Source organism: Odontesthes bonariensis, chromosome 21 (genome assembly GCF_027942865.1).
Source record: "Odontesthes bonariensis isolate fOdoBon6 chromosome 21, fOdoBon6.hap1, whole genome shotgun sequence".
In the NCBI taxonomy this organism is placed as follows: domain Eukaryota; kingdom Metazoa; phylum Chordata; class Actinopteri; order Atheriniformes; family Atherinopsidae; genus Odontesthes; species Odontesthes bonariensis.
This window is the reverse complement of record NC_134526.1, coordinates 15,520,748-15,532,607: the sequence shown is the minus strand read 5'-3', so window position 1 is coordinate 15,532,607 and position 11,860 is coordinate 15,520,748. Positions and strand designations below refer to the sequence as shown.

The 11,860-nt window shown below is 42.4% G+C and overlaps 1 protein-coding gene across 3 annotated transcripts in view; it reads right to left on the bottom strand.

Moving 5' to 3' along the window:
• crebbpb (CREB binding lysine acetyltransferase b) overlaps window positions 1-11,860 on the bottom strand; it is a 40,289-nt gene that overhangs the window by 3,494 nt on the left and 24,935 nt on the right. For 2 of the 3 annotated variants that reach the window (XM_075454672.1, XM_075454674.1), the window contains exons 9-30: window positions 11,690-11,807; window positions 11,350-11,524; window positions 11,138-11,200; window positions 10,771-10,892; window positions 9,458-9,640; window positions 7,784-8,158; window positions 7,448-7,621; window positions 6,993-7,173; window positions 5,168-5,286; window positions 4,814-5,053; window positions 4,539-4,627; window positions 3,367-3,447; window positions 3,129-3,185; window positions 2,949-3,026; window positions 2,721-2,788; window positions 2,462-2,612; window positions 2,211-2,357; window positions 2,010-2,123; window positions 1,724-1,889; window positions 1,010-1,177; window positions 674-835; window positions 12-293 (exon numbers count right to left, since the gene is read on the bottom strand). In XM_075454672.1, the coding sequence (XP_075310787.1) occupies window positions 12-293; window positions 674-835; window positions 1,010-1,177; window positions 1,724-1,889; window positions 2,010-2,123; window positions 2,211-2,357; window positions 2,462-2,612; window positions 2,721-2,788; window positions 2,949-3,026; window positions 3,129-3,185; window positions 3,367-3,447; window positions 4,539-4,627; window positions 4,814-5,053; window positions 5,168-5,286; window positions 6,993-7,173; window positions 7,448-7,621; window positions 7,784-8,158; window positions 9,458-9,640; window positions 10,771-10,892; window positions 11,138-11,200; window positions 11,350-11,524; window positions 11,690-11,807 (3,313 nt within the window). The remainder of the gene's footprint in view (window positions 1-11; window positions 294-673; window positions 836-1,009; window positions 1,178-1,723; window positions 1,890-2,009; window positions 2,124-2,210; window positions 2,358-2,461; window positions 2,613-2,720; window positions 2,789-2,948; window positions 3,027-3,128; window positions 3,186-3,366; window positions 3,448-4,538; window positions 4,628-4,813; window positions 5,054-5,167; window positions 5,287-6,992; window positions 7,174-7,447; window positions 7,622-7,783; window positions 8,159-9,457; window positions 9,641-10,770; window positions 10,893-11,137; window positions 11,201-11,349; window positions 11,525-11,689; window positions 11,808-11,860) is intronic. The other variant, XM_075454673.1, reaches the window with a different exon arrangement.

The window sequence follows — 11,860 nt, the reverse complement described above, 5'->3', positions numbered from 1 at the left end:
CTAGGTCTTACCTCGCAAACGGTGCAATGCCAGCGAGTCTCCACGTGGTGCTTGCACTCATTGCAGGTGTACACAAAGCGGTCCTGGCCCTGATTGTGCAGCTCCACCAACATGCACATTGAACTCCACTTACATCTCCTAAGTGAGCTGAACTCCCAGTGCTTGTCCCTGGCTAAAGTCAGAAAGGCATCACGTCCATCCATAAGGTCGCATGTTAGCAGAGGGTCAGGGTCGATGATGGGTGGCAAAGTGTTAATGACTGGCCCAGAATGCAGGTGGATAACAAAAAATACCTGGTGGCACAAAGGAGGGGAAAGGGGTATTATAGCAGTGTGGATGGTCACAGACCGCAGAACATCCGTCAGTTTCATGTGGAAGAACATTCTGCATGGAATTAAGTCTCATAACTTAATAACTTTAACTTTATCTCATAAGATAAAGGGTGCTGCTGTGTTCCTGTAAGCTGTACATTAAGCCATGTCCCAAAGACAGAAATAACTTGTTCTATAGTTACTGTGAAACCAAAGACAGCTTATCAGCTCAATTTGAAAGATGTAAACAAACAAGGAAAAAATAAAAGTTCAAATGTAAAAATCTTATTGACTGCAATTATGCATGCAATGGCATTTTGGTCATAAGGGAATGATGTGTTTTGGTTGGTAATGTTTCCCACCTCCTTATGCTTCTCCATTGTGGCATAAAGTTTCTGTGACAGATCATTGGCCACATTTGGCATCCCAGGCTTTTTCTTATTGGCTCGGCTGACGCTGCTCTTGTTTTTGTTGGTTTTCTTGTTATTCTTCTTTTTGGCATTCTTGCTGTCAGCCTGGGCCCCCTTGTAATAAAGACACATGAACATTTAGAGAATCAGAGTGATGACCAAATCTAGGGTGAGACAGAAGATTTAGCACTGGGCTCCTGATTCCAGCATCAAAATAGCTTTAATTTTCTCTCAAAAAAAATAAAAAAACAAGATGAAAATAATTTAAGACTGAATTACCGAACATACCTCTGTTGTCTCAGTAGAGGCTGTGTTCTCCTCCTTCTTTCTTTCCTCCTCTTCCTGCTCCAGCTCCTTGATGCCCTCCTCCAGAACATTAGGCCAAAAGTCCCCCTCAAAGTACGGCAGTTCATAGGCACTGGTCAGCCTGTCTTCTGTTGCTTGCTTGAAAATGTCCTGAGCACAGACACATAATGGCTCTCGTCAGACACAGAGTCAACGGTTTGATGCGGACAAGCTGCAATACAATCTTAAAACTTTGAGGACAACCAAATACTTTCATTCACACAGGAGTTAAATTGTTACTGAAACACATGTTGAAGGAAAAAATAAATTAAAAATGCATTCTTACGAGTGCAAAATTGTGCGTACCCCAAAATGACTTCACTACAGTCTAAAAATGGTTAAAAGTGAAGATTTTGCTGTCTCAATTTTCATAATATATACAAAACCAAAGGAAGGTTCTTCTTCACTTTGTACTGACAGTGCAGTACTCCTGAACTATTTGCAGAAAGAAAAAAAGATTGAGCAAACGTTTTATGTAGAAAATGTGTTGATGGAAAACTGTTAAACCTTCTTAAATGCGATTGGGTGATATGGACGAGTGTCACATGGGGGACCATCTCTTAACTAGCTGGAGCATATGATGCCAAATGCTTGATTTCATCTTCAGCTGGATGAAGGTAGTCACACAAACATGACACTGAGGTAGTTTTTCCTGACCTTGTAATCGTGTAGGATCCTTTCAGCAAAAGCCTTTTCCAGCATCTTTCTATACCACTCCTGAAGCCTCTTGGGCTTGGGGATCTTCTGGTCAGGAGGGTGGCAGTGGAAGATATAATCGTCTCCTTCACTGGGTGGGCATGCCCAGATGTGACCCATCACATACCTGGTCAGAAAATAAACTATGAGCCACTTTTCAGCTGCAAGGATCACGTGTCTGTCTGAAGGCACAGCTGAAATGGAATGAAGTACAAATTGTGCCAAGGTTTTTTTTTTTTCCACCTACCCAAGTTTCTTGACATATTCCAGGTAGCCTATTAGGATCTCATGGTACACTGCAGTCCTTAGCAGGCGAGGCTTGAAGAAGTGAATGCTGTCGAGGTATGAAATGTAAACCCGCCTGAAAGACAAATGGGAAAAGTTTGATTGAGCACATAAAGTTGACTGAGGGGAATGGGTAACAGTTTGTGTTTAGGGGTAGTCTTACCTGGTGTTTGGAAAGGGGCACTCTGAGCCATACTCCTGGACATGCATACCGAAGAAACAAACGTCTACGCCATCTATTTCTTCAAATGCAAAAAGTGCTTTGGTTCTGTAGGGGAAACCATCCATCATCTCACCTGACTCTACAAACCTGTGGGTGAAAACACATGACCATGAGCGACTTGAGTATCTATCATACTTTCTTTTTTTTGTCTTTTTGTTGAACGTTGAAAAATGCTCTGAAGTGAATCTTACCTAGATTTCATGCCAGGCTTAACATCCACAGTTTTGTCAGAGCTGGCCACCACTCGCACAAACACTTCACCAGCCTCTGGGTGGTTCTGCCTTTTCAAGTACTTGTTTACTCTGTCCTCGATGTACGTCCCCAACCTTGTAGTCTGCAACCCTTTAAAAAAATAAATAACACAAAACATATTTAAGATCAATTCAAGTGTCAATGTTGAGATTTTTGTCTGATATACTTTGGTTGCTTTACTACAATAATGTAACTCACTTTTGGCTGAGAACTTGTTTTCCTTTCTTGTTTTGCCAGACTTCTTCAAACAGTTATCGCAGATAAAGCTGGAAAAAGAAAGACAAACTGTTTAATGTCGACCCGTAGTAACCTGCAACTTTTGGCAAATACAAAATCACTACTGGAAGGACTTGTATTGATGTTGACCGTGGACTGTACGGGCTTAAATGGCAGGATAGCTGCACAAACAGCAACAGCAAAACTCACCCTGATGGCCATATAACATCATAGTGCAGCACACAGATCTGATGCATTTTTCGTCCACAATCTTTACATTCAAGAAACCTAGAAAGAAAGAAAGAATTATTTAGTTTTACAAAACAGTTTATGAGGAGCATCACTCCCAAGCACAAGTTCAACTGAAGCTAATGTCCAAATGGTACTCACGGCTCAGAGTCCAACATGTCATTTTTCTTCTTTTCAAACTGATCTTTTGATATCATGCTGTACAAAAAAAAAAAAAAAAAAAAGAAAAAGATAGTGAGAAGTTCATGTTGGTGGAGTGCAACAACAGTATAATCTCATCCACAAAATGAAGTCCGGACAGAAAAAACAAAAACAGCCTGAAATTCTCAAAGATGACCACCAGCTAATTTCTTTTAGACACCCTGGCCTTGGGACTTACGTCTGCGGTTGTGCCGGGTCGTCCCCCAGGGTCACACTGTTACCCTGGATCTCGTTGAAGCACTTCTCACAGAAGTGATACCTGTCGGCAATAAGGCCATATTTGGGTGAACTGCAGCCAGCACACACAGTAGCAGCACAGGCAAACCGGCGTACAGGTGGAAGAATGCAGAATGAATGGAGCACATGGCAACAACCGAGGACCGAGCATGGGCGGGCGGATGGACACACACACACACACACACACACACACACACACACATATATACATACACACACACGCGAACACAGGCAGAGGTACAGGTTAGTCACAACTGAAATGGTCATGATTCAGCCACTCATCCAAACTGGAATAACAATGAAGGAAACATGCCAAAATGCTATGTTAGAGAGAGAAAATGATGGTCAATAACAAATGAATTTCCCATGACACCATTCTCACAGCATGCTGGGAAAAAAAGAAACTTCTACTACAATCAGATACGGCAAAAGGAGCATGCACACTGAGGTTGTGAATGGATGATATGATCGTGTCAGGAGAGGCAGGGGTGTGATAATGGAAAAAAATAGACACCAATAGATACCATTTATCCAATTTGAAGCATTTTTCTTTTTTTTTTAAGCAAAAAGTCTTTTTACAGTATTTACAATGAATGTCCGTTTGTCTCTAAGCCTTTGAAAAACACAGGTGGCCCACGACATTGTACTCAAAGCAATTTCTACCGCCACAGGTGCGGCTGCTTATAAAACAGCTTCAACGCATGGATGGCTGCAAGCATTTCAGAATTAGGGTAAGCTATGAATATTGCTTAGAAGTTCAAGGACACTATGAGGAATCCTGTAACGTTTTATAAATACAGACTTTTTGTTCAACTGGGAAGTCTCACAGCACTTACAAAGAATGTGCAAATGGGTTGCACTGGAATTATATTGAGGTGCAATAGCAGATTCAGCCCAGAAGGGGTCGCTTTGGTGCCAGGTTTCTGGGAAAAGCTCAACATTTGAAGGCTACACAAGGACTGATTAGGAAAGGGGTGTCAGTCAGTGGTGGCTGCTTCTATATAGGAACCATCATGTGAAAAAAAAGTCCTTAATCCTTTATGGATTAGTGAGTGTAAAGTAAAAACTTAAGCCACACCCACTTCCTTCAGCATCGTCAGCATGCACTTTTACCTGTTCTGGTAGCTGTAGTAGGTGCCATCCCTGGAGATGGTACACAACTGTTTGCCATAGCAACACAGTGTCTGAGGGGAGAACTCAAACTGTGGGAAAGCCAAGGAAACATGTCAGTGTCACACACTTAATGTCTCAACGGGCATATAACGGTAAAGGTAAAATGATGCGATGCATGTCATTTTAAAAAAGGCGTCTAAACCTTAGTGATGTACGTGTCTGCGTTGTTCTGTTGATGTTAACCCACCCCATCTTTTAATCATCTTTTTTCTCACCTTCCTGCCACAGCAGTAGCCCAGACCCTGCATCACAGGATCGATTTCTGCTTCAAACACCTCTGCGAGCTTGGTGCAGTACTTATAGACACGTGATGTTTTACGGTTGTACAGCCAGGCGTTGTTGAACATTAGCCACACATCGTCCACATACTGCCACGGTTCCTGGTACTGACCAGTATCCAGCTTGCGCTTTATTGTCGACAAGTCAATTGGAGTCTTCACTATGTCAAAATAGTCCTACAGGAACAGAAGGTGGTGACATTTCCAGAAATGAACAGACAGCCTTTAACATTTCTGTTATCTTGTTATATTGGAATAAATGTGCGTATACAGATAATTGTGCACACTCACAGGGATACCCAGCAGCATGGGGTCCACAGGTTGTCGGAAGGGCAGGGACTCTGGGTCTTGTCTGTAGAGGGACTCAAGCGTCGGCATTAGGGCTTGTCTCAGCTCCTCTGGCTTGAAAACTGGACAAAATTTTTTTTTTTTATTTAGTTTAAGGAACTAAACACAAATTGCACATATGTCTGCAAATACAACACTCTCAGTAAACTGTAATGAATGATCAGCATCAATAAAACTGATCTTATGGATTATTTGTAAAGGTGTAGGGTCCACTCTCAGATAATAACATTTTTTTTTTTTTTTAAAGCATACAATGTTACTCGTGATCTACCGATTTTCACTGAAACGTGAACTTAAACAAATTAATACAATCGGGCTGTGTATTTGACTTTTAATCCCACTTAATTGCATTACACTGTGTAGTCTGTCCATTCATTCATTGTCTATACCAACTCCCTCGTACTCAGGGTCACGGAGGGCTGGAGCCTATCCCAACTCTCTTTAGGCAAGAGGCAACCCTGGACAGGGTTTTTAAATCACCAATAAAGTTTGTTTTTAACAGTCCTGGAATAAATGCAAACATCAATAAATAACCAACGCAAAATATAGCATCAAATTTAGGCTCATCACACGGAAATATTTACATTTCAGCAAATTTGAATACAGTTTCGTGGAAAAAATTAGGTGTTTTATTAAGAAAATCTATATATTACAAAGAATGTATATTTGGTACTATTGATTAGAGCCTCCTAATGGAGCGACAGGAGGGGGAAACAGTTGTTTTCAAGCCTCTTACACATAGGACCTCGTTTCACTTTGCTATTGAAGAATGTGGTAACATCAGGCAAGTTTAAGGCGCTCTCTAAGACTACGTACATGATATCCATGTCTGCGGACAGCAAATCTACAGATTTGGTACATTCTGGATCAGCTGCTCTGAGGATTCCAATTCTCTCCTCAAAACAAGGATCCGTGTTGATCATCTGCCATCTTCTGAATACCAATTGATTCAGATGCATGCGCTATTTGCTGAGTCTGCACAGTTACAAATATTTGGGTTGTACACAATGAGCTGTGGGGGGACCAGGTAGACCCTTATGGAGTGGTGGAGAGGATTAAATTATTAAATGTGCGTCACACCAGCCTCAGAAACGATGAACTTCTTATAAAGACCTTCAGGGACAAAGGCTGCAGATGCTTCAATGCTTTGTAGATTAAAATCCAAGCAAACCAGGCCATTTAAAATAATGTGCTATGGACAAACGAATCAAAAATGTTTGGCCAAAGTGATAGTGGACACTGAAGTGCAGACAATCTTCTCAGCAAAAGAAATTCAAATCAACTGCGAGGTAAGGAGGTGGACTGGACAGGGACTGGGCTTCTTGCTACCATTCAGTGATATATTCTGGATCATGTCAAAACACTCGACAGCAATGTGATACAATCTGAAAGTTTTAGTGGAGGCTGATCTTTCTTAAGGTCAATGATCCTCAGGAACCTAGCAAATCCATCAAGGAAAGTCTCAAAAAAGAAGAAATGGAGCCCAGAAAAGTCCAGATCTGAGTCTCATCGCAAAAGAGAACTATTGAACCTCTTGAAGTGGAAGCAATGTTGTAGATAAATGGTTCAAATTTTCAGGATGTATACCTGGGAATGATGGCTGTTAAAGGAGGGAAATAGTACAAGGGTGTTGTTATACAGTACTTACAAGGGTTTAGCATATTTAGTAGTGAAAAAGACACTTTCCTTTAAAATGCCAATTATTTTCTTTACCATTTTTTCCACGGGACTGTTCACAAACATATGCAAATGAGATCAGTGCTCTTACTTTTTCTGCGGTTCTGAGCATTGGAGGCGGCTGATGTGCTGTTGGCCCCACCCTCCTCCTCTTCTTTGGGTTCTGTCTTCACCTCTGGCTTCTTCTCCTCAGTTTCCATTGGTTCCTGCTTTGGTTCTGCTGCATCTGGCTCTTCCTTTTTCACCAGTGGGGGTTTGGTTTCATCATCCTGCTGTACGAACATAAGCACTGCTATCAAGCTATCCAACACTGAATTTTATACACAGCATAACAAGTGGAATTAGAAGAATGAAAAAGCCACAATTCACATTTACTTTTTAAGAAATATGAGCCATGCTGGATTGTAGAGATAAACAAAGTCTGAAATAGTAACTAGGGGTCCAAATAGCAAATGATTACTATTCTGATTTCCAACAGACTTTTGAGTGCACTCAAAAATCCTTACCTACGGATTACAAGATTACCTTGTAAAATTGAGTACATACCTCAATTTTTACATCACGTTGTTTCTTCCCAGAGTTGCTGTCATCTTCTTCATCTTTTACTTCAGATTTGGCTTCAGAACTGCTAATGTCAGGCAGGGCCTGCTGAGAAGTCAGCTCAGCCACAGAGCCTGGGGTAGGCACTCTGTTATCTATACTTGCTGCTGCCTGGGACAACTTAAGAGGGAAAGAGACATTGTAATCACAATGCTAACCATTTCTCATAACAAAAATCACACTGCCATTCTAAAAACTTGGTTGAAAACTAGTCAAGTGTATTAATGTAAGCTGACAGAGGCATAAGCAATTTCGAGCTTTCAGGAAGAACTAGTATCTCACCGGTGTGCTGGGGTGCTGTGCCTGCACTGAGGTGGGCTGCTGCTTCTGGCTAGGGGGGTCAGGTTGGGGCTGCAGGGGCGTCAATGGCTGAGAGGGGTCAGGTGGGGTGCCCATGGCTGATGGGGGACGAGGGAGGCCACTGGGTATGTGGGTTGGGGTGGAGGGTCCAACTGTGGAGCTGGGAGTGGAGGGCTGCGGTGGCCCCTGGGCTTGTGAGGGAGCATGGTGTTGCTGCTGCTGCTGCGGAGGCTGCAAGCTGGCAGGGGTATTGGGTGGAGGGGTGGAACGCAGGGTGGGCTGGGGTGGAGGGCCAGAGGGCAGCTGAGGGCCAAGAGAGCTCAGTGCATTCAGAGGGAGGTTAGAGTTTTGCGGTTGCTGGAACAAAGTGGGGTATACACTATTAGCCGACCAATACACACCATTTATACATCAGGCTGTAGAGACAAAGGAGCCCTATAGACAGCCGCATTTATACTTCTGTTGAATATATGTATTGTACTAACTGTGTGTATGCCATGTATGCTCTTTATGTGACCTCACAACCACAGAACTATTAATCTATGCAGTGACGGGGAGTGTCACGCTTTCCAGATGGCATTTAACAATTTGGCCCAACAAATGTTCAGAAACTGAGAAAAGTTGACACAACAGGGCTGTAGTTATGAAATATTAAGACACGCGAGTGGGAAAACCTCGAAGGATGGGAATATGCACACACCTGGAATGAGCTCGTGTTTTGAAAACAATACAGGAAGGATGGAAGAATACACAGATAGTCTCTGATATTAGATCATAATGGTGTATTGGACAAAGAGGAAAGAATTCGCAAAAAAAATTGAATGGGTGATGATTAGGAGGGGCCACTTAACAAATAAAAGGTGAAGCCCAGAGACAATAGTCCCACTGCATGTTTGGCCTGTATTTCGGCTAAATAAATGCCACCTTTTTGCACTGCTGTCAACAGAAGATCATTTTGGACTCCTCTTGTCTCTTCATTAATTTTTTTTTTTTTAATAAGATCGCTGATATCATAGAATATTTTTGAGAACTTTCAAAACCAGAGTTTGAACCTGCATGACAGTCTGACTGAGGTGACCAGAGCCTCGTTTCCACTATGCAGTACGGGTCAGTTCAGAACGGTTCGCTTATTTCAGTGTTTCCACTACCACAAAAGCGTACCGGTCCCATGGAACTCGTAACCATTTTTGTAACCCTCGGGGTACCTAGCACACAGGACCGGTTCCAGGCTCTGCTCTCCATTGTTGGTGAGGAGGCTGTGCAGCGATGGCTCGATGGCGCTGTGCGAAACGAAAAAGTTTTCCAGCTAATTGCCGCAAAATGGCAGAGAGTGCTTTCAACCGGACCGCGAGCCAGTGTCGCATTAAGCTGAAGAAGCTTGGAGGTGGTTCGAAATTATGGATGTTATTTGTTATATGCACTCCGCCCACCCGAGGGTCCCCTTTGTACAGTGGGAATGCAAGTTGGGAACGCACCGTTCTGAACCGACCCGTACCGGACTGCATAGTGGAAACGGGGCTCAAGAGACAGAAGACGTAGTGACAAATTTCCCCACAAGGCCATGACACACAAAATGCCACAGTCACGCAACATTCAAGGTGCACTAAAATGGCTTTGAGCCAACACAACTTCTCACCATATCACGAGTTCTCTCACCTGTGCAGGCTGTGACATGGCTTGTCCCAGACCCATATTCACATTCATTGCTCCACCCGCTGCACCAGAAAACTGGCCCTGTGGCAGGAATTGGCCTTGGTTAACTTGTTGAGATACCATAGTATTAGCATGACCGCCCATCATCCCTTGTGTCTGAGGCATCCTTGACGGGGACATGCCCATCTGAAAAGTGCAAGAAATGACACAGAAAATTTTAAAAATCAATACATGTCTAAGCATCTCTCAAATAAATTATATACACCGATTTGAAAGGCACACATATGCTACCACGACACTCCAGTCTTTGAAAGAATCATTGCTGTATGGCATGTATTGCTGATGGCTGTAGGCCAGGGCTCGAGTTCTGCCACAGCTTGATTACAGATTTATTTTTTTTATTTATTTAAAATCGGCAGTCAAGCAGCTGGCTTTTAAATGTATTCGGATCTGTTTAAACTACAGGAAGCAAATTTAGCCATATTGACGCTTTGGTGTCAAAGTGTTAACAGAGTAATAATTGAACAAAGGTGTTTAACATTCAGGTGTAAAGGATATAGAAGGGACACATAAGGACAAAAACTTGGGGACAAAACAAATCACGCAGATACATAAACATTTTCAAGTTTATCGAGCCAATGAATATAACCCCTAAAAAACTTAACGCCGTGTTTACATATTTAGACTTTTTTAAAGTCTAAGAATCAATGGTAATCCATTTTTATCATAAAATGTCTTCTATGTGACTAAAAGTTTAGCTTATTTAGTATTCTACGGTAGGATCTGTGAACTTTCCAATCAGCCCACCTCTTATTTCTGTCCCCCGTGAGCTGCTACTGGCATATTTCCAGCCGGGGTGATGAGGTGGACATGAGGGCAGACGCTGCGAGCTGAGCGTTACATTTATGAACGCAACAACAAACCCGAACAGCTACGCAGCCTTACAGATTCAAATGGGAGCCTTCCACTTTATCATTTTATGCAGTTTATTATCTATTGGTGCTGATAAACTTTGTGCCCAATTGCTGGTCTTTAAAAGCTATCCCTAACTTGCAGGCTTGATTTCTCAAGATTTGTTACGTATGAAATCCACAAAGTCTAAATCTGTGATTCTGTGAACCTCACTGATGCACACTCACGGAGTTGACTGCTTGTTTCATTGAGATGTCCTCTAGCATATTTAACAAATAAAAACTGGGGGGAAAAGGACCTGGTGGATTTTCTATGCATGAGATCTTCAAAGCAAGAGACGCTGCACACGTCTGTATGTCATTTTTAAAGCAAGAAATAACAAAATCAGAGAAAAAAATTCTGACCGTTGGAACAGAGCTCATGTTCATCTGCTGCGGATGGCTCATGGGTGAAGGAGCCCTCGCTCCCATGGGTGCCTGAGACATCTGCGCATTCTGCATTACCATTGGGTTAAACTGACCGATTCCTGCGGGAACAGAATTACACACAGTTATATACCTATTCAACATACTTGGGAGTTACTGTAATTCAATATTCCATGTCCTGGTGGGCTGTCAGAGGAACTTAACCAGCTCATATAAACAACTTAGCTTTGATTAGTTTAACAGTCAGTAATGTGCAGGGAACCTGCTTCACGTGTGTAACATTTCTCAGTCAGAAAAGACTGATCTTCAAGAGTGAAGTCAATAGTGTATCTAAGTAAACACATACCTTGGGGCACCTGCATACGGTTCCTTATCTGATTTGGCATGTTTGCCATCGCGGCAGGTCCATCTGCAAGGAAATAAGAAATATTGTGTTCCTTTAAAAGTTGCTCTCAGTTAGAAAATATTTTTGGAAACCATCTTGATAATCATACAACAGTGCAATTAGATGCATAAACATAGATGTTAAACCCAAGTTTAAGGTGTTTTGTTACTAACTTGGAGGTCGAACAGCCTGTCCTGGGCCTAAGGTGTTGGGCTGAGACATACCAGGCTGCTGAGGCCCGACTGCACCCACCATGCCAGGCTGTTTGTGGAGTCGTGAGCGTCTCTTCTCCTCCAGTTCTTTCTGGATCTTATAAATTTTTTCTGCCAGGAAATGGTAATACTCATCCTAGTACGAGGGAAAAAAAAAAAAAGGCCAGGAAGACATTTTGTTAAAAAAATAATTTGCTTGAGTGAGTTTCTAAATCAAGTTACTATCATTCTCTCATCATTATGGGAGGGTCTTTAAATAATGATCAAAACAGGAGCGAGTGTTGAGTGTTGATTAAGTTACCCTGCTATTAGCCGACTCATACATGTCACCCTCAACTTTGCGTGCATATGCCACCAGGTTCTCCATTCGCCTGTCCTTCAGTGCTGCAGGGTCTGGGGTGGGGAATATGGCTTGTACTCTGGAGGATACAAAAAAAAATTAATAAATCTGTACTGGCCCCATGTACGATGT